This window comes from Triticum urartu, chromosome 2 (assembly GCF_003073215.2).
Source record: "Triticum urartu cultivar G1812 chromosome 2, Tu2.1, whole genome shotgun sequence".
NCBI classification, from domain to species: domain Eukaryota; kingdom Viridiplantae; phylum Streptophyta; class Magnoliopsida; order Poales; family Poaceae; genus Triticum; species Triticum urartu.
In genome coordinates, this window is record NC_053023.1 from 456,228,186 (window position 1) to 456,254,401 (window position 26,216).

At 43.1% G+C, this 26,216-nt stretch overlaps 1 protein-coding gene across 3 annotated transcripts; it reads left to right on the forward strand.

Annotated features, from left to right (window-relative positions):
* Positions 1–3,025: 3,025 nt before the first annotated feature.
* Positions 3,026–21,508, forward strand: LOC125537859 (protein MICRORCHIDIA 7-like). Of its 3 annotated transcripts, none has more exons than XM_048701176.1 (20): positions 3,026–3,462; positions 4,302–4,379; positions 4,540–4,574; positions 4,951–5,029; positions 5,685–5,777; positions 5,888–5,972; positions 7,028–7,103; positions 7,321–7,449; positions 7,779–7,877; positions 7,960–8,061; positions 8,904–9,062; positions 9,159–9,254; positions 9,624–9,675; positions 9,749–9,860; positions 10,007–10,074; positions 17,950–18,326; positions 19,124–19,221; positions 20,024–20,099; positions 20,910–21,032; positions 21,087–21,508. In XM_048701176.1, exons 1-20 carry the CDS (start codon positions 3,102–3,104, stop codon positions 21,210–21,212), a joined length of 2,424 nt encoding a protein of 807 aa, XP_048557133.1. In that variant the 5' UTR covers positions 3,026–3,101; the 3' UTR covers positions 21,213–21,508. The 3 variants fall into 3 exon arrangements, with proteins under 3 accessions (XP_048557133.1, XP_048557135.1, XP_048557134.1); XM_048701178.1 differs by having other exon boundaries at positions 21,110–21,508; XM_048701177.1 differs by lacking the exon at positions 4,302–4,379.
* The last annotated feature ends 4,708 nt before the right edge of the window (positions 21,509–26,216 follow it).

Consider the following 26,216-nt stretch of genomic DNA (forward strand, 5'->3'; position numbering starts at 1 on the left):
GGTCCGGTTGTTCTCTTAAACCGGTACTACCGCCTGGTCGCTCGGTTGTACCACCTGGTAGGGTTCTGCACATACACCGTGAGTCCCGGTTGTACCGGGACAAGGAGCGGTTGTACCGCTGCAGTACAGAAAAGGCAGTAACGGTTGGATTTTTAGGGTTGCTATATAAGGATGCTTCTTCCACCTACCTTTTGACCTCTCTCACTCCACCATTAATGCTACTCAAGCTCTCTTGCCCGATCTTCCTCTCTAACCACTCAAACTTGTTGATTTGTTAGGGATTGAAGGAGGAGACCTAGATCTACACTTCCACCAAATGATATTTGCTTCTCCCATACTTTCTTGTGTGGATTTTGTTACTCTTGGGTGTTTGAGCACCCTAGACGGTTGAGGTCACCTCGGAGCCACATTTCATTGTGGTGAAGCTCCGCGGTTTCGTTGGGAGCCTCCAATTAAGTTGTGGAGCGAGCCCCAACCTTGTTTGTAAAGGTCCGGTTGCCGCCTCCAAGGGCACCAATAGTGAAATCATGGCATCTCGCATTGTGTGAGGGCGTGAGGAGAATACGGTGGCCCTAGTGGCTCCTTGGGGAGCATTGTGCCTCCACAGCGCTCCAACGAAGACGTACTTCCCCTCAAAAGGAACTTCGGTAACACATCCTCGTCTTCACCGGCTCCACTCTTGGTTATCTCGTCCCTTTACTTGTGCAAACTTATTTGTGTTATATACCTTGCTTGCTTGTGTGCTTGTTTTTGTTGCATCATATAGGTTGCCCACCTAGTTGCATATCTAGACAACCTACTTGATGCAAAGTTTAATTTGGTAAATAAAAGCTAAAAATTATTAGTTGCCTATTCACCCTCCTCTAGTCAACTATATCGATCCTTTCAGCTGGATAGGTACTACCGCCAAACTACCGCAAATAAAATACAACGAGAGTAGTCCAAATGTAAGCGGTAATGTCTGCGGCACTAGACTATGGAAGTACCGCACAAGCGGTACTACCGCTGCATAGGGCGGTACTACCATTAGAGTGCTTCAAAATATCCCAAGGTAGAAAACAGTAGGAACTCCAAAGTTGCAGAAAAGGTATGAGGGTGCATATGGTTGGACAAGAAATTCCTGCTTGCCCTTGCTGGAAAAAAAATCCCACTTGTGTGGAAACAAAAGCTAAATTCGGGCTCATATTCGCTCGCATGTAAAGTTCCCTTGCATGATATGGAGCCCTCCTGCTTCGATTTTCATCGATTTTTTGTTGCCGGCTGCAGCCGCCGTTCGCGCCGGAGCAGTCGCCGTAGGGGCAGCCGGAGTTGCTGCACGAGGCGTAGGCTTTGGACGAGGCGCCGCTGTGGTCTTCTTCTTGGCGGCGGCCGCCGGCGGCGGCTTTCGAGCCCGTTTGCCTCTGGTAGGTGCAGCGAAAGGGCGACGTGCTGTTGCTAGAGACGGGTGGCCACCCCGGACACCATTGGCGCGATTGGATGCTAAGCTTGGACCGTGCGGTTCTTTGTCATCCCCACGCTTTTTTTGGCACCGGCGGCAGTGCGTGGGTGGTTTCCGGCGGTGAAAAGCCGGCGCCGGGGGTCGGCGGGGTGAGCGGGGGGGTTGGCTATCCATTCCGGCCGGCTCGGAGGTCATCGGTGGCGGCGGCGGGGGCAGGAGGGTGGGAGGGAGTTTTAGTCGGTTGCGGCACGATGGAGTATATTTAGGGAAATCTTGGGGGGGGGGGGGGGGGATAAAGAGTTGGAGTGAAATTATACTCCGTTAACGTTTTTAGGGGATCGGCTAGATCCGCCGTAAGGGAGTAAACTGAAAATTTTACTCCCTTATGGCCGTATTGGGGGGATCAGTTAGAAATGCCCTGAGAGAGGAGGGGGAGCGCCCAGCTCCCACCCAAACTTACACATGTAATTGACCATTGGTCATACGGGTTCGATCTGTTTTGAATGCATAAGGTAGATAATGGTACACCTTTTACTTAAAAGAACTATGATATTGCAAATGCATGTTCATATAAAAATATTAGCACTCAGCTCCCACCCAAACTTACACATGTAATTGACCACCGGTCATCCAGGTTCGATTCATTTTGAATGCATAAGGTAGATAATGGTCAACCTTTTACTTAAAAAAACTACTCCCTCCTTCCATCTATATAGGGCCTAATGCGTTTTTCAAGACATCCTTTGACTATTGACAAGATTAATAATACATGGCATGTATAATGTGAAAATTATATCATTGAAAACTCCTTTCACATACGAATTTGACAATGTACTTTGTGTAAGTTGCATGTCATATATTATTGCTCTAACATTTGGTCAAAGCTAGCCTTGAAAAACGTATTAGGCCCTATATAAATGGAAGGAAGGAGTATGATATTGCAAATGCATGTTCATATAAAAAATATTAGTCAAAATCATATACTTAAGGACATGTATAAATGAAGACATTTATGGTAGTGCATCTAAAATCCAGCCACACAAATGCACGGATCATTCCGCGGTTATGTTTACATATGCAATCAGTAGATTTTTTTTAAATGCCCGTGGCTGCTAGTGTTTGCTGTAGTGGAGAAGTATCGGACGTCCGAGCGGCGTACACGGGCTGTAGTCTGTAGATGCTCCGACAATTCCGCGCGTGTGGCCACCTGGGAACGACACGGGTGAAACAGTAAGGTCATTTCCAATAGATTGTATGTTAGTTTTATTGGTAAAATGTTCATGTCATCAACTAATAAGCTATTATATAACTATTTCAATGAATTATATGTAAGCTACTCAATAGATGATGAGACAATAAATATGATTGCTCTCTATTTCATTTTGAAGCCTGTGCAATTGTTGTTAGTTAATTTACATACAATTTAGCGGTTTCAGGGCTACATTTACCACACTGGCATATCGCTCTTAAATCCACCTGCAAAAGTTGGGCGCGTCTACCGCCACTGACGGGTGGCCTCCACCAAGGTGGTCATCATGGGGGCACAGGTCAGCGTTGCACTATAAAACCCCTCGGCGATGTAAAGGACAAAACAATTAATTCGAGAAATCAGGAAAGAGGCCCCGATTCACGGACCGGCCCCCTCCACCTTTCTGTTTCGCTCATGAACCCCCGGGTGGTGAAAACCGAGGCGGCCGACGAGCGCCTCACGCCGCCGGCGACTGGCGCCGGCGGCGGCGGACCGCGCGCCCCGGTTCAGTTCATAGAGCTCAGCAGCAGCGACTCCGACTCTGACGGCGGCGTCAGCGGCAGCGCAAAGAGGTCCCACAGCGCGGCAGGGGACAGCGCCGCGGGGAAGCGGGCTAGGGTTTCCGCGGGGCCCGTGGTCGGCGTGGACGTGCCACCAGGCTTCCTCGATCCGCTACCGGCGCCTCCACAGCCGTCGAGGGGCACGACGAAGCAGTTCTGGAAGGCCGGGGACTACGACGGGAATCCGGCTGGGGGTGCGGAGCCGCCGCCATCTGGTATTATTCCATCTTCTTACGATTCGTGTGAAGCCACTGCCTCTTCTCATTGCTTTATTTGCATGCGGTGTTCCCGTCAGACATGGCTAATTGGATGCAAGAGCGAATGTTTCTTCTGTTCCCCCTTTTTCTTGTTAATCTTTACACGCGCTGAAGGTCGATCGGTGCACGAATGCTTTAAGAATCTGAGCGGTTTGGTTCTTTACTGAGGAATCTCATGCGATCTGACATTTGAGATTATTACAACAAATGGTGTGCGAATAGAATGGAGAGCATTTATTTAGAAATATCACAAATAAACCCTACCCATATGAACGCCGGACCGGTCATCATTACCAAAACATACGATTCCGGGTTTGCATTGTGGGGTGAATCCCTGTAAGAATGGGATCAACTTCGACCAAACCGAGACTACAATTAGCATAGAAAATGTTTTTGATGCCCCAGTCCATGATTTCATTGTAAACTATTTCCGTCTACTGCCAGGGCATTTTGGCCAGCGTATGTTTATACTACTGTACATCTGCATAGTTTTGTGCTGATACTTCTCAAAACAACCTTATGAATATGTGAAGTAATAAAATACAATATACTCCTAATTGTGTGGACTGTAAACATTCTCATTTCATTCAATGTCCTGGCTTTTTTCATGGATTTATCTGATGGAAGATAGCAGCTCAATTGGCATATTTGCTATTATCTTAGAAACTTATGTGTTTCAATAGGGATGAGCCTTGTTGAATGGACGGAAAGAATTTCTTGGGAACTTGTTAGCTTTTTATCCTCACCACTAAAAATAGTAACTCTTGTTTTTTTGTATTCTCAACTACTTATTTCAGCATCTGGATTGGAACATGTCCGCGTACATCCTAAATTTTTGCACTCAAATGCAACAAGCCACAAGTGGGCTCTAGGGGGTATGGTCTTCATCTTCGTTTCACCTTGTTTCTGTCTTTCTTGTTTCCTCACACAAACACTTAAGAAAACACAACAATCAGCAATGCATTGTTTGTTCACATCACCCTTCAATCTTTGATCATGTCAGTTGGCTAATATATACTTTGATCAATGTTACAGCTTTGGCTGAGCTTCTGGACAACTCACTCGATGAAGTAAGCTAAAGAAGATATAAGGCCTCCTTTGGTTCATAGGAATATTGTAGGAATTGCAAAGGATAGGAACTTTGTAGGAAAAATTCCTTTGAAGCCCTTTAGTTTAAAGGAATGGATTCCTATTCCTACGTATATAGGAATCAATCCTTCACATTTCAAAGGGAAAAAAACATTAGCCTAGACTCAATGGAAAAAAATCCTATCCTATGCATCAAATGACATCTCTTTCTCTATAGGATTTGAGATGCATGTCATCTCACTTCCTATGATTTTCCTATTCCTATATTATTCCTATCCTATGAACCAAAGGAGGCCTAAGTTGTTCTAGTTTGTAGAATCAAATCCTTGCCTGTTTACTGATTGGCTTCCTTTTTAGGTTAGAAATGGAGCTACGTTTGTGAACATTGACATGTTGGAGAATAGTAAAGACAAAACAAGAATGCTCCTTGTTGAAGGTGCGATTTCTGTCCTCTTTATTTATATACTGATGACGACATATACTCCGTTCTTGTTATTTGACTAGAAAACGTATTGAAAATAAGAATATCTTTACCTGGATCAAGTTACCAAAAGAAACATCTCCCGCTGGACTCATGATAGACCTAAACATGAACTTATACGGCTGATTACCACCAGTTTAAACTAAAGCAAACTGCATCACCGTCCTAACAATTGTTATTGTCTCACTTAAGTACATAAGCTTTTTTTACTTCACCTCGACAGATCCGAGATCCCTAAAATTATTTTCTTGTATTTACATAGCATGTTAAATGGAGTATAAGTATACAACACTCTAGTATAGGATGCCATATCCCGTATGCCATATTAAACACATGATATTTTGTCTTACCAATTATTTGACGGATGAGCCAAATTTAGTTTAGAGAACCTTACAAAATAAAACCTAATGGATAAAATAGTCCGACTAACCTTACAAGTTTATAAGCCCCTTATTCGATCAGCTCCTGAATACGATCGAATTCAATGTTATTTCAAATTCAAGTGCAATACCTTGTTAGGATAACAGGTTTAGATGGAAAATACAAATGGAGCAACAGTGACATAATTTTGTATATTTATTTATGTTAGTTTTTTTAACTTATTGCCTAGATAATGGTGGTGGAATGGACCCAGATAAAATGCGTCAGTGCATGTCCTTGGGTTATTCGGCCAAGAGCCAAGTTGCAAATACCATTGGACAATGTAAGTTGGAAGAGTAAATTACCTGAACACCTGCAGTTGATGCATTGAAATGTTTTAGTATGCAGGTCAAACTATGAAGCTTTTCATTTCCTTGCTTTGCTGCCTTGCAGATGGAAATGGTTTCAAGACAAGTACAATGAGACTTGGTGCTGATGTTCTGGTCTTTTCCCGTAGCCGTGGAAAAGAAGGCAAAAGGTTGTCGCAACATATTGCCCATCCCTGTAGGCTGTAGCAACTTGATCTAGATGATGGTTTTTACCATGAATATTGTCTAGCCTTACCAAACTATCTAAACAACATTTGTTTAGTAAATCAAATCAAATCAAATCAGTTCAGTTTAGACTTGGTGCTGATGTTCTGGTTTTTACCATGAATATTGTGTAGCCTTACAAATCAAACCAGTTCAGTTTAGATACCAGATAAAAATTGATATCTCCTGGTATAATGTATAGAGTATAGAGGTAGCATATAAATCAAATTTACCTGCAATGTCTTCCTTGTCGTGTTATTCCCTCATCATTCAAAGTGAGTGTTTAGTACATCGACTACTTCTATAATTTGTATTGCCAACATATTATGATGCGTATGTTGAGATGGATGTGTGGCCACACGAGGAAGGATCGAGTCCGGAATGATGATATACGAGATAGAGTTGGGGTAGCACCAATTGAGGAGAAGCTTGTCCAACATCGTCTGAGATGGTTTGGGCATATTCAGCGCAGGCCTCCAGAAGCTCCAGTGCATAGCGGGCGGCTAAAGCGTGCGGAGAATGTCAAAAGAGGGCGGGGTACACCGAATTTGACATGGGAGGAGTCCGTTACGAGAGACCTGAAGGATTGGAGTATCACCAAAGAGCTAGCTATGGACAGGGGTGCGTGCAAGCTTGCTATCCATGTGCCAGAGCCATGAGTTGGTTGCGAGATCTTATGGGTTTCACCTCTAGCCTACCCCAACTTGTTTGGGACTAAAGGCTTTGTTGTTGTTGTTGTTTAAATATTGAAAGGTAAAATAAGACATTGCTTGGAGGAAAGAATGGAGTAGTTTGTAGCAGCACATAGTATTGTGGGAGGAGGTACCTTGTGTTTTTACTAGTTGTGATTCTCATAATGTACTATGTGACCATCGCAATTTAGTTTTTATTTTCAGTTACATAGTTATATGAGCTGCATGTGGACTTTCTATTTCTACACATTTTGAGTTTTTTTTCCTTACCAAGAAACTGAGATCTATTGTTTTCGATTTGCATGAAGGCCTACACAAAGCATTGGCATGCTATCTTATACCTTTTTGAGGAGCACTGGTAAAGAGGATATTGTTGTTCCAATGGTAGGATCATTGCTCTGTCAAAATTGGTAGTCTCAATTTCTAATATACTGTATCATGTACATTTTTACTGTAATTTTTGCAAATGCTTATTTGAAAAAAAAGAATGAATTATGTTTGTTCATTGCAGTTTATATGAAGATTAAGTTGCTGGAAATCTATTATGTGAAGTGTTTAATATTTTAATTCTAGAATTTCCAATGTTCGTGAAACTTTGCAGATTGATTATGAAAAAAATGGACTGAATTGGACAAGAAAGCTGCGGAGTACATTTGCTGATTGGAATACAAGCCTACAGACTATCATTACATGGTCGCCTTATGGAACTGAAGCAGAACTACTTGAACAGGTATAGCTTATGCTGCATCACTTATGCATTGTGAGTTTGTGACTTGTGAGTTGTGACCTGTGACACAACGAAGATACCCTTTATTTCATGATTAATGTTGCAAAACCAAAAATCGTCAAATATCTGGCAGCTTAAAATCGAAAACTCTTGATATGATTGCTGACAAGAAAAATATTGTAAATTTGGTACTATGTGCGACATGGAGTTGTATATATGTTTTGTTTTCTATCTAATTTAGATTTAGAAATGAAGAATTTACAGCATGTCATATTTTTGCAAGGACAATAAGATTATCTCGTGTTAAAAGTTGCTGTACACTACATTTGCAGTTTAGTTCTATAAAGGAACAGGGGACTCGAGTTATCATTTACAATCTTTGGGAAGATGACCAAGGAGATTTGGAACTCGACTTTGATGCTGATGTAAATGTAAGTTTGAATAGCTGACGCTGTGCCACCATATTTTGGTTTATCAGCAAACTTGGTTTCTAACGATGTTTGAGGGGGACAGGATATTCAACTCAGAGGTGGTAACCGTGATGAGAAAAATATCGAGATGGCTAAGCGGTTTCCTAACTCCAAGCATTTCCTTACATATAGGCATTCATTGAGGGTAAGTTCACAATAATGTGTTGGGATTGACTTATGGTCGATACGAGAAAAATATCGAGATGGCTAAGCGGTTTCCTAACTCCAAGCATTTCCTTACATATAGGCATTCATTGAGGGTAAGTTCACAATAATGTGTTGGGATTGACTTATGGTCGATACGAGAAAAATATCGAGATGGCTAAGCGGTTTCCTAACTCCAAGCATTTCCTTACATATAGGCATTCATTGAGGGTAAGTTCACAATAATGTGTTGGGATTGACTTATGGTCGATACGAGAAAAATATCGAGATGGCTAAGCGGTTTCCTAACTCCAAGCATTTCCTTACATATAGGCATTCATTGAGGGTAAGTTCACAATAATGTGTTGGGATTGACTTATGGTCGATACTCGACATTGTTCTTAAAATGTTAGTCTAATCATGAGAACTTTGGTATTAGGCCATTATATTGTCTCCATTTTTAGATTGACCAATATCTTATTTGCATTGGAACGTTTGCGACCACGGGGCCGGACGTCATTGATGCAGCGACAAAAATGATAACTGCTGCTTGCTAAAAAAACTGAATAGTAATAGCTGAATCTTTTATGTCTTACCTGGATTTCTTATAAACTGCGTGAGCCTGCTGAGCTGTTGATGTGTGTGATTTTTGTCAAGAGTACCTAATGCTTGTAGTTGTATATAGGTTCATTTGCAACATTGAAATTGTTCTTTTGTTTTAGAAACTAGAATCTTGTCTCTGTGCCACATTATTTTGATTATGTTTCTATTTTTTTGGTCCTAGTTTGCACTATCGCTGCTAGACGTGTTGCTGAGGATGACTTGTGTAATCTCCCTTTGCAGAGTTATGCATCTATTTTGTATCTCCGACTTTCGGATGCTTTCCAAATTTTTTTACGTGGAAAAGAGATTGAGCACCATAATATTGTGACTGACATGATGCTGAAGAAAGAGGTTACATACAGGCCGGTTGCAACTAATGGACTTCCAAAAGATTCAAATGTAGAAAACTATAACCTCTTCTTCTTGACCTTTTCCTGAATCCTGATGACATATCAGTAGCTCATTACTCACCAAATTTGATCTTCTGTGTCTCAGATGGTAGCTGATGTGACGATTGGCTTTGTTAAGGATGCAAAATTCCATATTGACGTCCAAGGATTTAATGTATATCACAGGAACCGTCTGATAAAGGTTCTTTCTATGCATACCCTTTTTCTTGGTTGTGAGGTTTCAGTCCATTTCTTCCTAATCTAGCTATTATAATTATTGCTTTCTCAGACTACTAGTGTATTTTGTCACACATTGATCATTGGTGGGTCCTGCAGATCATGCTTTTAAGCTTGATTAGTTATGAATATTTTGTACACGTCTACTTAGCAGATGATGTTTATTTGTTGGTGTTGATACTATTAGTCTGTTCACTTCCAGTTATACTAGCAATTGAATGATCTTAGGAAATATCATTGACCTTTATGAATGAAGTAGGAAGTATTCTCGCTCTCTATTTTATATCGCTTGATTGTTTTATTATCACATTAAGATTTTATTTGTTCCTTCTAGCCTTTCTGGAGAGTGTGGACTGCTGCGGGAAGTGGTGGGCGTGGTGTTATAGGTAGGTCACTCTGGTATGTTGTTATCACTTTAATTTTATTAGCGGCTGGAGAAGTAATCAATTTAATCTGCAGGTGTACTTGAGGCTAACTTCATAGAGCCAGCTCATGATAAGCAGGACTTTGAGCGCACAACTCTTCTAGCAAGACTTGAAGCACGATTAATTCAAATGCAGAAGGATTACTGGTTCGTTTTATTATCATTCTCTTTGATTTGTCACTTGGCACACCAGTATACAGAGGCAGTTATATTCTGGCTATTATTGTGGCTTATATCAATTAGCAGAAGTATGGTTTCAATTTGCACTCATCCCACCCTTCTCTCTCTCATAGGTCAGGAAATGCTCATCGGATTGGTTATGTTGGAGCTCGCTCTTTCAGAAGTCCTGAAACAGGAAGAGGTAATTGAATGATCGGCGTTTCATCTGTTTGATTTTTTCTATGACTCGTTAACATTTTTTTAGTATACTAGCATATGGGCTACTTCAGAATTTCTTATATTTACCATCAAGAGTTCTTAAAATATCAAGTACTGTAAGACTTGTGGTTCTGTGGTATTCCCTTTGTCCGTCTTTTTAAAGTATGCACTGTCCATTTTTAAAACAGTAGCTAATTGCCCGTGCGTTGCAACGGGGGTGTTTCAACACCAATCATGCCTGGCATATAACTTACATCCACCATATTCTAGATTTTGGTAAGATTTGATTTGATTTGAGTATGGGTACATGAAGGCAAGGAAAGTTTTTTATTTAGTTGAGATTTTGTAAAATTTGGTTTGGGTATGGGTAGGGGAAGGCAAGGGAAGTTTTGATTTAGTTGAGGTTTTGGTAAGATTTGATTTGATTTAGTTAATGCAAGACATGGCATTGGTAGATTTGATTGAGTTAATGCAGGACATGGTTTCCAGTAGGACAAGGAAATTTAAGTTCTGATTTGGTTTAGATAATCCCAAACCAGGGTGGGCCGGTGGGGGGAGGGGGGACATGGAGAGGAAAAAACCAAGGTAGGGGGACGGGGGAGGAGGTGAGGGAAACATACCAACTCCCTTTAATAGTAGAGATTAACTACTGATATGCACACAAGTATTTAGATTTCTCATGCGCAAATGTCATCTGAAAAATTCATTTATCTCGGTTACATGAAAAATAGATCATTCTATACATAGATATTGAATCGAGCGAACCTGACAAGTGTGCAATCCAATTATGTAAATTATGATTTTTTTTTCTGCTTTGTTCTTATTGCTCTCTCTAAGTAAACTAATGTTGATTTTTCTACTAATGATAATGAAACGGGATTTACAAAAGTAAGGAGGAGCTTCGTGCTGCAGCGTGCAAAATGTTTGAATTGACGTACCTAGATAGCTCACTTAATGATGTACGAAAACTGTGTTCGCCATTTATATACTTTGTACTCCTTCCAGCAAGACACATTGACTACTTAGTTTCTGCACACAATTCACCAATCTTGAATGGTGACATTTTGCATTGTCAAGATTAAGGCCCTGTTCGGAATCTCTCCACTCCGCAGAGTTGGTGGAGCTTGGTTTTGGCAGCTCCGGCAAAGTGAGCTGAAGTTTGGTCCGCTCCGGGAGCGGAGTTAGAGGAGCGGAGAGGAACCGAACACTCCCTAAAGAACAAAGTATTTTAGAAAGACAACACAATGTTCTTTTAGGGAACTGTGTTAACTGGATGAGCTTGTGCTTTCATTAGATCTGATAAAAGAAGTCTTAAGTTATATGGTTAAATTCGACGCAATGTTGCAAATCTGATGGTTGAAATGGTTGTGGTTTACAAAGAAAATTGCAGTGAAGGTACACGGACTTGGCGCGTGGATGCACAGTAGTCCACGAACTTGACTTGTGTGTTCATTTTGCAAACAAAGACCAAGATTTACTAAAATCACATAAAAAACCTGTTCTGTGGGAGTCGTTGCTGACGAGGTGGTGGGAGGAGGTGATTGAGATCTCGTATGGGAAGGAGCACTCGCGGAGGACTCGGTAGGGCGAGGTTGGGCCTCCGCCCTACCTTGATTTGGCGAAGAATTTTTTATACTAGTGAGCATTGCTGTGTACGCATCATGCATCCCGCTGAATGGCTGCGAAAAGGGGAAGAAAAAGGCATCATTGTGCATCCTATGGACCGAACGGATGAGGCATCGATTGACCTAGGCATGCTATCTTGGGCCTGGTCATGCTACTTGCCTAGTCATCATTCGCTAGTTGACCGAACGGAAGAGGCTTCGATCGGCCGGCGGTGATAGCAGCCTATGGACCGAAACGGAGAGGCATCTAGCGCAGCTACCACGCACACCACTCGAGCGAGCACCCCTAAAAAACACTCGAGCGAGCGACCAACCCTAGCGCTAGTGGCTACTTCACGCGGCGGGTAGGTGGACAACGGGAGCAGCGGAAGCTAGACAGGGCTTAGCCGTGGGCATAGGCACGGCCGCAGGTGAGCAGCGGCGGCGTTGCTGGTGTTCGTTACTGGGTGGTTGCCGGTGAAGGATCCGCCCCTACTTAAAAATTTCCCGTCCTCCGCCACTGGGAAGGAGAGCGGGTCGTCATAGCGTGCCATTAGTCTAGTGCGTCCACAAAGAGTCCCTTCTTGTTGTGGCCACACCTAATGAAGTTGTCGGCAGTGCAGGAGTCGTCACCGCAGGCCACCTCATAAAACTAGGTCCAGGTACTGCTGAGGCAGGGGCAGTGTCTGAGGTTGTGGCTGCGCAGGCAGTTGCAGGTAACATTGGAGAAGAGGAAGAGGTCATAGACTGGGTCGAATTGGTTGTACCAGTCGTCGCTGGGCTGGCAATTCAGCCAGGTGACTTCACTGCCAGTGTTGAGCACCATGTGGGGCTACCACATGTGATGGCCCATGTGGAGCTACCACATGTGATGACTCACAGCGTCACTGCCTGATCCGGATATCACGGGGCTTGTATCTCCTTTGTGGGAGCCTTGTCGGCATGAGTTTGGCTTCTGTGAGCCTGTTTGCGGCTAGCACCTCGCGCGCGGGACACGGAGTGGAGCTGCAGGGTGAGGTCACTCTCTTGTCCTGCTCTTCAGCTGCTCAAATACCTCGAGGTAAACAAGCAGGTTTAGGAACCGAGAAGAGGATCGGGGAAAACATAGAGACCTAATTTCAAAATGGTGCTGAGTTGGTTTGACTTCATCACATGTCGCGCATGTGACTGATTTGCCAGCGTGTGTCGGCATGTAGGCATGATTAGCCCGAAGTGCCTTTGTTTGGACTAAAATAAACCTGTGAGCCAAGTTCATGGACGCTACAGGTTACCTGCTTAAAACTTGGTACATGGTGAATGAAATAAACTGTGGATATATCATATATGTCCATAGTGCATCTCATGTTGCCTCTGGCCTTTTGTGCCTCAAGATGGTTGCTGTTTGCCCCAGAGCATCCAGGACTGGACACAGCAACACATTATATGTAAATTTTAATCTCACTTTACACATGAAGGTATTCATTTTAGTGAAAATTGCACTTGAACTTATCAAACTATCATGACTTTCCGACTTGGCTCCCTCGACTGGTTTCTCTGCGGCCATGGTCCCTAAACTATCAATTGCACTTGATGCTTAGATGAATATTGACAACTCCCTCTACACTTACATTCTCTGCAGGCGCATATCTCATTGAGAATAACTTTATCACCTAACTAACTGATAGTGTTAATCAGCTATGACCCACATGACATTAATTTACAAAATCATTGATCTTAGATTTTTTTTGCATGCAATTAGCTTCGCAGAGACAAAATTAAGATGAGTTAACCTAAATTAGCATGCACTTAGCATCACAATTATAGCCATTATTTAAGGTTGTAAAGCTTCATTGCAAGAGAGATGAGATGCTTTTTGAGGGAAGAGAGATGAGATGCTTGATGTGTGGGAGGGAGGATATTCGAGAACCAAAAATCAGTGATTCTTTCTTGAAATTAATGTCCCAAGTTGTATTTTGAAGAGCATGTTGATGCCCAAACCTACAGCTTTTAAAGGACCAGGTCTAGAGGGAGTATATCGAGAGTAAAAAAATGTGTTGAAAAACATCAGCGTACATCTCAGCATCCAGATGAGAGAAACCGAGGCATCAACGACTCGGCATCCACCTCAGCTAAGTCTGTTAGTCTAATGGTGGAAAGTAGCCAAGTGAGGAAGTCGTGATAGTTGGTGGACCCTGGTGGCAGAGAAACCAGTGGAGGGAGTCAAGTAAGAAAGCCGTGATAGTATGGGGAGTCACGTGCAATTTTCTCTTATTTTAAGGAAACATCATGTTCATTTTGGGTGCATTAGCGTTTTTCTTTTAAAAAGCTGTAGTAGGGAAGTTCCCTAAAAAAAAACTGTAGTAGGGAAGTAGTTGCAGATAGCTGATACAAGGTCCCTGCCATCTGTTTTCGTAACCAATGGCATCTGCTTCTTTTGGCTTAGCTGCAGGATCAATTTTGTTTGTTTAATTTTCACATTTTTGTTCCATTTGAGGTGCGTATGCGTAGTTTCTGTCACTGGTAATTCTCAAATAGGAGTAGCTTCTTTTGGATCAGGGGCACGTTTAAAAAAATGAGGTTATAGAATAGACTGGCTGAAGTTAAACATCCAAAAGTAACTTTTTTCCTATAGAAATATATAGGTTTGGACAGTGGAGTACCTCTACCAGCTTTAAGATAGGCCACATCACACAGTCGCCCTCTTTTTCTTAGAACCAGAACCAGGGCCCTTTTCCTGGTTCCTCCGGCTCTAGTGTGGGGGTAGCGTCAGAAGTGCCACGCTGGCCTTGGTCTTGGCAAAAACAGCGCATAGCTTTTGCTCATGCTATTAGCAAAGCAGAAGATGACCTAGTGCAATACTCGCACAAACTGAATTTTACAGAGACTCATTTGCCTAAATTGTTAGTTCCTATTGTCAGTTAAATCCCAAATATCTGTCTGGTTTCTGACTGCCCTTGTAGATGAGAAACCTCTAACGCTAGCACTAGGGGTTAGGGGTTTGTGGCAATCTGTATAGTAGCAATGTCAATGAGTTTACAGTTCCAAATGGGTTCAACGAGGCTGAGAATTTTAATCACAGAAGGATATTGTACTACCATTATAGACCTATTAGAGCAGGCCTTCTGTCTCAATAAAGGAATTTGTTCCTAGCCATAGCATACAAATGTACTATTCTGAACTACATGATGAAAAACTCTAATTATTTGGAGATATGTCACCTCAACATTAAAAAAATACTCCCTGACAAAGTTCGAAAGCTCAAAGCAGACTTCAAAACCTTTGAATGGTTGATCTTTGTCACTTTTTTACATTTTGAATGAATTCTTGTGATCTCGTCTTCTTATTGTAATTTGAATGTGTTTGCACATGTATAACTGATTACTAATTTCACTGCCCAAGATATACGATTAAAAGAATTTAATTCGTTCAGGGAACAAGCAATAAAAAATCTCAACTTTTACCACTGTTATAATTTTTTATTTAGACCCGGCATGTTAATCTGATACAAATGATCTCTTTGTGAAGTATGTTTTCATAATGACACCAAAATTATTTTTCAGGTAACTATTACCACATCTTCCTCACTAGCCATAATATCTCTCTGTTCAGCATACCCAAGGATTACGAGTCGACGAGTCGTTCCGAGGTTGAGACTCAGAGACTAATCGGACTAGTCTTAGACTAGTGCTGGACTAGTCGACATAGTACTGTAGTACTCAACTACTAATACATAGTAGCAGTATGGAGTAGTATGTAGTAAACTGTACAGCACATTACAGGCCAGCAGTGCTAGCCAACACTAGTCAGGCCCAGCCCAGCCCAGCGCCACACAGCACGCCCCCACCAGCTGGCCCATTTGGGCCCAAGTGGCTAGCCTATACTTAACTCACGTCCCAGCCACTGGAACCCTAAGATCCCAATCGATCCCAACTCAGCCGTCAGTGCCAACATGCACGGGAGCACGTGCGCGTGCCCCGCGCCTCCGGCCGCTTCCGCCGGCGAGCTCGCCGACCACCGCCGTGCCTCCTCCCTCCCTCTCCTCTCTCTCTCCCTCCCCCCTCTCTCTCTCTCTCTCTCTCTCTCTCTCTCTCTCTTCCTTCTCTCTCGTCTCAGGGCCGCGCTCGCCTACGGGTCATGGCCACGGCCGCCGCCCGAGCACGAGCTCCAGCCGGCGGCCGCGCCTGGCTGCGACGTCCGCCGTCCCGGCGATGAGTGGCGGCGGCCTCGTCCAGCAAGCTCATTTATACCTCCAAAATTTTGAGTCGCTTGACTCGATTTGGTCGACTAGCCCAGTCTAGACTAGTCGTTCAACTCGTAATCGTTGAGCATACCTAGAAGGCGAGTGCTAGGTGCCGGCCGACTGGCGCCAGCCTCGATCGGTCAGCTCCCCATCGTCAAATTGAACCAACGGCAGCCACCAGATATGCATCTCTTTCCCGCATGGGTCAATTCTCTCTTCTCATCGTTCTCTCCCATGCGTGTTCGACCCAGAAGAAAAGGGAGATAGAGGCCAGCATGCAACCCGCAGCCGCCACCAGCTTTGCGTCTCTGCCCACAGCTGCGCTGCCGCAGCACCCTCACCATGCTCAGCACCGTTGCCCCCATCAGGCCATCATAGACATCACCATCGCAGCACCCCCCGTTTGCCTCCCGCTGGTAGCACTGCTGCAACATCCCGTGTCGCCGGTCATAGCAATTCGTCTAGCCGGTTGCAGCTTGCCGTCGCAGCAGCACAGTTGCGGCCGTATCACTTGCTGCTCTGCCCGTCTACGGTTCCAGCACCATCGCTACCGGTTGCAGCACCACGTCCATGCTTGCACCTCCGTCGTGCATCAGTCCCAAGTCTGCACTGCGCCGGTTGCAGCAGCATGGCTCACCTGTTGCAGCTTCCTCCGACGCCGGTCGCAGCACTGCCTGTCATGGTTGTAGCATCCCCGCCGGCCGCCCCCAGTATCCTCAGCATCCTCATCTGCAGTTGTTGCATCCCCGGTGGTGGTCCCAGCATCTCCATCTACCGGTCGATGCATCCTCGACTACCGGTTGCATCATCATCGCCGGTTGGCGGTCCCAACATCCCATCTGCCAGCCGCTGCATCCCTGATTGCCAGTCACAGCGTGCCGCGTTGCCGTCCCAGCACACCGAGGCACCGGTTGCAGCACACCGAGTTGCTGGTCCCAGCACGCGGTGACAGCGGTTGTGGTATGCCGAGGTGTTGATCCCAACACGCGGTGACCATGGTCGTAGCACGTTCAGATGCCAGTCCCAGCATGCGGTGACCGTGGTTGCAGCACGCCCCCTGGTTGCCATCATTTTACATGGCAGCCTCGCAGCAGGTGCTGAGTCTCAGTAGTGGCCATGGCTAGTCGTAGCACCGAGTGTCGCCAAAGGCAGCGGCGCGCTCTTCGCCCCACAGCGGACTCCACGGCCATGACTTGGGAGGTGGAGGCGGATGACCCAATGAGTGTCGATGGTGAAGAGCACCCCCCTGCAGCTCCACTTCTCAGCTCGTCCCTGGCTCCCGCAGCAAAGCCTTGCTCGCCTTCCTTCCCTCACCCTTGCAAATTTAGTGGCCATGGGAAAAGAAGGAAATGACTTATCTTCCTCATCTTCCTGAGCAATCCCATCAAACTACGGGCACCAGGAGAGACCTAGGTGTAGGGAGGCGGTGGCACGCGATGAGCGGCAATGGCTGACTTGCTGGACGGAACCCGCCTCCTCTGATTTGGGTTGCTGGGTTGCTGGTAAACAAAAGAGAGGAGAGAATACAGGGAAGAAGGGTTAGTTCGCGTGCGCTGGACGGAAATTTCTGGAGAGCCTGCTGCGCGTGCGTGGGCCCTGACTGGGACACGTGGCGTCACACGCAGCGACTGGTCTTGCCCTCGGCCCGTCGGCTGATTCTGGACATTTCCCTACCTAGAAGGCACAGATTTTCATTAATACCCGTGAAATCAGACCATACTTGCTCATATTAGATGGAGTGGTAGTAATGCCATCTAATTTGACATGCATGGTCCAATCCATAAATTGTTACTTCAATTTTATCTCAGATAGGCATGCTTGCCAAACAAAGATTGTGAAATGGAGGGAGTATTGTAAGGGGTTTGTGTCAAAGCTATATGTATGATACTGTGCTAGTGTCCAAATCATAGAGTTGGCTGCATTTCTTTAGTGGGCTTGGAGTGACTTTATCATAACTTCAATAGCAATTAAATTATTTTTCTTTTCAGATAACCAGCTATTTTCTTGACCAATATTGCTTTTATTCTTTTATCAGAAAACTCTCCTGAAGGTTCCCCAGGAGCACAACCATCACCAGGTCATTCTGGGAAAGATTATCCAAAACAGCGCAGCGCTGGTAAATCATATTCTGCCTCCAGTAAAAAGAGCGGGAAAACAAGCACACCGTTTAGTTGTCAACAGGCTGAGAAGTCTGCCAGGACTAAGCGATCTGCGGGATCAATACTGCATGGATTACCAGACACAAGTGATGACAGTGATTCTGAGTTTGTGAACACACCGTCATTAAGTTCAAAATCTCATATCCTGAATGCACATAGAAAATATTTCCAGAATGAGAATACTAGTTTGGCAACACCCGCGTCCAATGGAACAACAGAAAAAGAAAGAAGCATAACCAAATCCCAGTTGGCGGTAATTTTTCTTCTCGTGCTGATGTTTCAATTTAGTATTAACGTCTTACTCCCTCCCTTCCAAAATTATTGTCGTGTTTTAGTTTAACGGATGAAGTATTTCACTAGGTTTATATTTATTTATATGTGTAACAGATGACTTTCCTACCCCATCTACACTTCAAACCCTTCCTTCCTACACAATGATGCATGTGGCTTTGAAAAGTGTGCTTCTATTACAATACTTACACTGCTTATCATCTTTAATCCTCTGATCTACTACAGTGTTTCTTTTCAGAATTTCTTTTTGTTTGATTTTGGGACAAGTTGGTTTTCTTTAATATGCATTGAACAGTGAAGTGTCATGAGCTGATAATCTTGGATGGTTAATAATTTTTCTTACTGGACAAATTCATGGTTGACTTAGTATTTCTGCTGTATAGACTGGAAGACAAATCTGCAATGAATGCTAGCTACCCTAATAGAAAACACATTGAACTTCAGGTGGAGTCATTTCAAAGTGAAATGTTTGTGTGAAGGCTATCCTTCAAAATGACATTCTTTACTTGTTTTATAAGTATAACGCACCTGTGTTACCTGCATGCTACAATTCTTTTGTGTTACTGTTGTATAATGTAATTATATGCTTCTATTTTTCACTTGCCTTTGAAATTACATTTTTTACCTATTTATATATGTAGTGAACATTACTTATCTGCATGTTACATTTTTTGTAGTTATTACTGCTGGATAATGTTAATATATATATGTGGATGTTGTTGAAAAGAGATTTTATTATCTGACATGTTTGCTCCCCAGGAACCAAATGCAAGAAGTAACGTTGATGGACATTCCATTGATGATCATGAACCTGTAATCAAGCAATTGAGGGATGAAAATGCATCATTAAAGGAAAGGTAAATATCAGCAGGGCTTGGCTATTTTTCATGTTCTTATCATTATACAGCCAGTAATGCAATAACAGATCCTCGATGTGGACTGGTTGAAAATATTTGAGAATGGATGAAACAAATATCGTGAGAACTGTCATTTTCTTGCATCACTCCATGTTATGCAACTGCTGAGGGATTGAGCCTACCTTCTAGTAAGTAATTTTTTTTAGGGTTTGACTGGCTGAAATGGGTAGCAAGAACAATAATCTGGACTTCAGACTGCTGCATACCAAAATCAAAATACAAGATATCTGAAAATGGATCTGCACTATTTACTTTTTTCTGATGTCGAAACTAGAAGATCAGTGTGATGTTCTAAATTAGTCTTGTGAGACACACTTACAAAATAATTTGAAGGGAAGTGTAAAGTGGTAAGTTTAAGTCCACATGATATGTGATCAATAGAATGATCTGTCCCACGCTGGAACTTTTTAGGTGTAGCATAATGTGACACAGTTCTTGAGGACCAAATAAAGTAACTACAGCCTTAATGCTTGCACTTGCACAAAGTGGGGAAGAAACCCCAAGCGAGTTGGTATGCATGTCCCCGTCACCTGTCCCCTAATTGTGCATCTAAGTGAATTTTACCCCCCCCCCCCCCCCCCCCAAACACATGCTAGCAATGATCCAAACTATCCGTATGGGTTTGGACATGGCATTGCTCGTCATGGGTTTCTGCAACTATCCGTATTTGTGATTACTATATCACATCTTATCTTGAGATTACGATAAGATGCCCTATTTTGTGGTGCTGCTCTTCTGCCAGGTTATTGATTGTGGAAGAGGCAACGTCACAAGAGCTGGTTATGGAGCGGGACAAGGTCAAGTCTTTGACAGAGAGGGTAAGCACTTATGTCTTCCCACATGCAAACCACAGTGTCTTGAACTATTTATTAGTACTTGTGTAACCCATGTTGGCGTTTTGGTTTACAGTTTGTAAGGAACATTATGGTGCTGTTATGCTGCTGTAGTTTGGATATTTTCTCCAAAATAAGTACGAACCATTTAAATCATCTGGTACTAGTGCAAACAACCAGATGATCATTTTCTGTTCCCACCGACAGTGGGACAAAAGCTTGCTGTTGCAACTCTTAACATTATCTATTGTCATTATAATTCTATTGCTTAATACTCTGTTGCTTTTTGGTTTAGATGCTACTCTGTTGCTTTTTGGTTTGTTGGATAAGAAGTTGAACTGTTTGGTGCTGGGAAATCCTACTTTCACAGACCTTCTTATTAGTCATTAGTTGTTTCTGTTTGGTGAGTACTCCCTCTGTAAAGATAAGAGAGTTTAGATCACTCAAGTGATCTAAACGCTCTTATATTTCTTTACAGAGGGAGTACCTGTCTAGCATTATGACATTTTATTTACAACCATCACAACATCAACTAATTACCATGTTCTTTTCCTCGCAAATAAAATAACCTAATTACTACTTCCTCCGTCCGGAAATACTTGTCTTAGGAATGGTTTTATCTAGACTTATTTTAGTTATAGATACATCCATTTTATCCATTTCTAGGACAAGTATTTCCGGACGGAGGGAGTACATTATATGTGTTATCCCAATCCAAGGCATGATCAATGGTTATGCTTCTGTGAAGAGTTTGTATAGTATATTACTGGTCCCTAATCTGTCTTCATTTCGCAGCTGGAGGATCTGCAGAGACAACTTGATACTGCAAACAAGGAACAAGAAGCACTGATCGACATCTTTTCAGAAGAAAGAAGTCGGCGAGACGAAGAAGAGGAAAATCTAAGACAGAAGCTAAAGGTGAGTGAGTTCCTTTGGTAACATATTGCAGCATCACTTGATGTTATCTCCCAGCATGCTTGGTCTTTGATTGGCAGGAAGCATCGAACACCATACAAGAGTTGCTGCTGGAGAAATCAAACGCTGGCAGGAAAAGTCAAAAGGTGTGAGAAACTCACCATGTTGCTACCGCCTCACTAACCAGAGAGACTCCAGTTTCATGTTTTCACGCCCTGGGGCATGGCATCTCAGTTGCTTTTGCAACTCTAGCTTGTGTACGGCCAATGTTTAGCCCTGCCCCACCTTTGTTTAGAGTTGAGTGGTAGTTGAATCATCTCGTCCAGGGTAAGCTTCGAGCGCTTTGTGCATAGCCATGGATGAGATGACCAATAAGTTGATTCAATGTAAAGTAGAATAACCACTTGTTCGTACGGCCGTTGGCGATTCCACGTTTAGCCCGTCCTACCTTTGTTTAAAGTTGAGTGGTACTTGCATCATCTCTTCCTGGGCAAGCTTTGAGCGTTTGGTTTATAGCCATGGGTTCTATGTAAAGTAGGATGACCACTTAGCCCTAGATCGAATCGATGCCAATTTTCTCAAGAGTGTGGGATAGAGGCAGTTTAGCCTAAATTCAAGGAGTAGGTCGTCTTGGGTGCCTTCTGCATGTGGGAGTTTTTCGCCTTGCTTTCATATTATAGAAAGTTTATGGTGTTGGAGAGGTTCCCACATTTCCATCCTCTGCGTTGTAGAGTGTGGAAAGGCAGGCAATTAGGCTATTCCCAATGTATGCGCTTGTAGCTCCTTTTCAGTGTGTTTGATATGTTTACATACAAATAATTGGATTCATTTTTACTTTATACACTTTCTTATGATGTACCCTACTTTTATTAGGCTTAGCGAGCCTATTTCGATGATAGTACCAATTAAAGAACATGGCAATATAACCAACTGTTGGCTAAGGACATTGCCCCTAATACTCCCTCTGATTGGGTTTATAAGTTGGGCATGATTTTTAGGACTTTGATTTGACTAATAAGACATGTATAACATGCCAACACTTATATGGCAACAAATACATGTGACAACGAATATAAAGATATATGGTTAAAAAATTGCCCCATCTATCTTGAATTACTTGTCGTAGAAATGAATATAAATGGTTGTACCACAAAAATGGATATAAATAGTTGTAGCTAGAACTAAAAATATGTCTAGATACATTCATTTCTTTGACAAGTAATTCAGGATGGAGGGAGTATATGGTTTGAAACTACATTTGACCAATATATGTTTTTCTAGTTAAAATGTAGACTTGTAAACCCAATTGAAGGGAATGGCCAACAAGTATATTAGTTACTATAAGTATTACACGAGGTATTTCGACCATTGAACAACCATGCTGCTAGAATGAGTCATCGATGCGCCGATGTTGCCGCTCCCTTGCTGGAGATGGTTTGACTTTGTTGATGACAACTAGGAAGTTTTCGTGCACGTGTCCCTAAATATTGAATTCATCCTCCAATCAACTTATCCAAAAGTCTGAACTGATGGAGGGAGGCGGGCAATATATTTCAACACTCCCCCCTCACGTCTAGACTATTTTAGTCCTTACGCGTGGGTTTGATGTAGGTCGCAGAATCTTTTTTATAATACTGTGTTGGCAGGATCTTGAACTGAAGACCTCTTGGCTCTGATATCATATTGAATTCATGCTTCAGCCAACTCATCCAAAAGTCTGAACTGATGAAGGAAGGCGGGCAATATATTTCAACAATAAGGACCAACGTTCTGGAGTTGTAGTTATTGAACCCTTGAATAGATCTGAAGAAACTGACATCAAATCTCTATGTCGCGCACGCGCGATGAGAAACCCTAATCTCGTTGCCCCAAGACTAGAGCTTCATCGACTATATCTAGATGATGTATTTGAGGATCGAAGTCCGAAAGACAAACTTGATGAAGAAACACCGCCATTCATATGCCTTGAGGGAGTTGAAAACCATGCTCGTAGGGGAGTGGTAGAATTGAAAGGGATTTTGGGCAAAAATAAAAATAACCCACGCTCTTGTGGAACGGAGAGTATGTATTTGCAGTCTCCAACACCACAAAATACCAAAAGCAGTGGCCGATGCTACGGTGACATTACAGGCAGGCGGTTGCGTGCGCGTTGCTAACCACAGTTGCTTTGAGTACTGGGAACAACAACACCATTATTGACGCATGTACACGCTGGGAAGGAACATGCATCGGAGTACACTCGACGGGCACCAGGAACCGGACACTGTTAGTACGCCTTCCGCTGCTAGCTATGGTCACAAACAAGCAAAGCAACCAACAATCATCGTGTAGACCCGTGTATTGTCCGTGGCAACGGCTTACGTGTAACATGCGCACCATTTGCTGTACGCAGTTTTTTCCAGGTAAAACCAAGTTTACTAATAAAAACCACAGATAGTGGAATACATCATGGACTGACCAAGCCACAAGTGACGCCCTTGACCTAAAGAATGTGTCCACAAGTGACACTCTTGACCTAAAGAATGTGCAAACTTGGCTAGACTATGAGCATCTCTATTCAACTCTCTATTTTAAAAAGTAAAATTACAATTAAACCAGGCAACTCTCTGAGTAATTTCATTAATAATGTAACATGTTTCCCTTGGTACCCGCTGTGGATATCACCAATCACCTGTTTTGAATCAGACGCCACCACAAAGTTCTGTAAAAGCAAATCTTCTGCCAATGACAGTGCCTCCCTGAAGGCGATCACCTCTAGAACTACCGGGTCGTGTATGCCATGGATAACCAAAACAAAACTTCCCGTATAATTTTCTTGGTTGTTGAGACAGATCGCCGCAGTTGTACCTCCCCTGGATGGTGACGAGACCTCTGCATCCACATGGATTTTGGAGAAGCCCGCCGGACGCCAGTGGAGCCTTCTTCCGACGTTCAAGCCTTCGTCCAGGTCCCGGTCTTGTAGCACACACTGGCTTTGGTTCCTTCAAGATTTCAATTCCTTTCATATATCCGTCAATGAAAATTTGAGTAGCATGTGGACTTTGAAAGATTCCCTCATGTATGGCTTTCCTCCTCGAAGACCAAATGGCCCATAACGTAATAGCTACTTTGGTAAAGTGCGAGTGTGATAATGACTCCATCATCGAGAAAAGGTAAGCATTGGGCTCTATCGTGGCAATAAGTTGCTGTGCTACTTCATTATCCACTAGAGCTAGCGTGCATCTAGCAACTGTACATTCCAACAACGAGTAGCTCCATGAATCTGGCGCCCCACACAGTCCACATGAGCTGGAGTTGGTCATGTGTGGTGGGTCTCATGTCCTCAGTCGAGATAGAATGCTTTGATAGTCTCCATAGAAACATTCGTATCTTTGAAGGAACTTCAGTCTTCAATATCAGTTTCCATGATTTTTCCTCCCTGATATTGCTTGATGATTCGGCAGTGCCCTCTAGGCCATGCTTCACGATGTTGCTTGGTCATCACAGGCATTTTATATGCGGATTTCACAGAAAAAATACTGCTTCTCTCAAAAGTCCATCCCCAGAAGTCTTCCAAGTTCTTCGTGCACAAAGGAATTCCCATGATCACCAAGACATCCATGGGCATAAACACTTCTTCTACCCTTTGACTATTCCAAACAACAAAAGTGGCGTCGATCAGTTCAGACACCATGACCGGTGGGTCTTGTAACAAGCATCCAAATGGCCTCAACATCTCATCGCGCGGTAGCCAGTTATCCTCCCAAATGTTTTTCATTGTGCCGTTTCCAATACGTTTTATCAACCCTTGCTTCAATACATCTCTTCCTTCAATGATGGCTCTCCAAATCTGACTAGGATGATTTCCAATGCTTGCATGCAATATAGAAGAATTATGATAATATATGCTCTTCACGAAACAAGTACTCAGTGATTTAGGTTGTTGAAGCATGCGCCATGCTTGTCTAGCTAGCATAGCCAATTTGAATAATTCAAAATCTTTAAACCTAGACCACCCATACCGTTCGGTTGTGTCATCGCTTTCCATGAAACCCAATGAGGTTTATGATGTCCATCCTTGTTGCCCCGCCAAAATTTCCTTATCAACATGTTAAGGAGCTCGCAAAGTCCCCTTTGGCAATTTAAAACATGACATGGAAAATCTAGAACTACTTGAGCCACTGGCTTCACCAAAACTTCCTTCCCCACTGTTGACATTGTTCTCTCTATCCAGCCTTGGATCTTGTTCCATAATTGGTCCTTCAAGTATTTGAACACCCCATTCTTTAATATCCCAATATCAGATGTAATCCCCAGATATTTCTCATTTAGAGTTTCATTTGGGACATTTAGGAGTCCTTTAATTTCACATCTTATCGATTCTAGAACACCCTTATTGAAGAATATAGATGACTTCTCATGGTTGATCTGCTGTCCAGTGTCTGACAATAGATATCCAGCAATTGGTTCACCTCAGTAGCACCCATACCATTCACCTTAAAAAACAGCAGGCTGTCATCTTCAAAAAAGTAAATGGTTAACCGGTGGTGTCGTGGGTGCCACCTATAGACCATGAAGATTTGATGACTCATTCCTAGATTTTAAGAGGCATGAAAGGCTCTCTACTGCAATCAAGAACATATATGGGGATATTGGGTCCCCTTGCCGAATCCCTCGAGATGATTTAAACTCCTGAAGCTTTTTTTTCATTGAACAAAGCCAAGAACTTCACAGTGCTGACCAGGCCCATTACTATATCAACCCACTTCACAAAGAAGCCGAGTTTCAACACGATTGCCCGGAGATAGGCCTACTCAACCCTGTCATAAGCTTTCATCATATCAAGTTTAAGAGCACATTGTTGGTTCCTCTTTCCTTTGCTTCTTAACATGAAATGAAGACATTCATAAGTTGTTATGATGTTATCAGTAATCAGCCTTCATGGGACAAAGGTGGACTGGTCCTTCGAAATAATGTCAGGCAATACCAATTTTAAAGATTTGAGATGACTTTTGAGGCAATCTTATACAACACATTGCAAAGGCTAATAGGGCAAAACTGCGACAACGGTTTTGGTTTTTTCTTGTAGGATCGAAAGTATGTCTAGAGGGGGGGGGGGTGATTAGACTACTTGACAAATAAAAACCTATCCTTTTCCCAATTTTAATCGTGGACATATTTTAGCAAATATGACAAGTCAAGCAATCA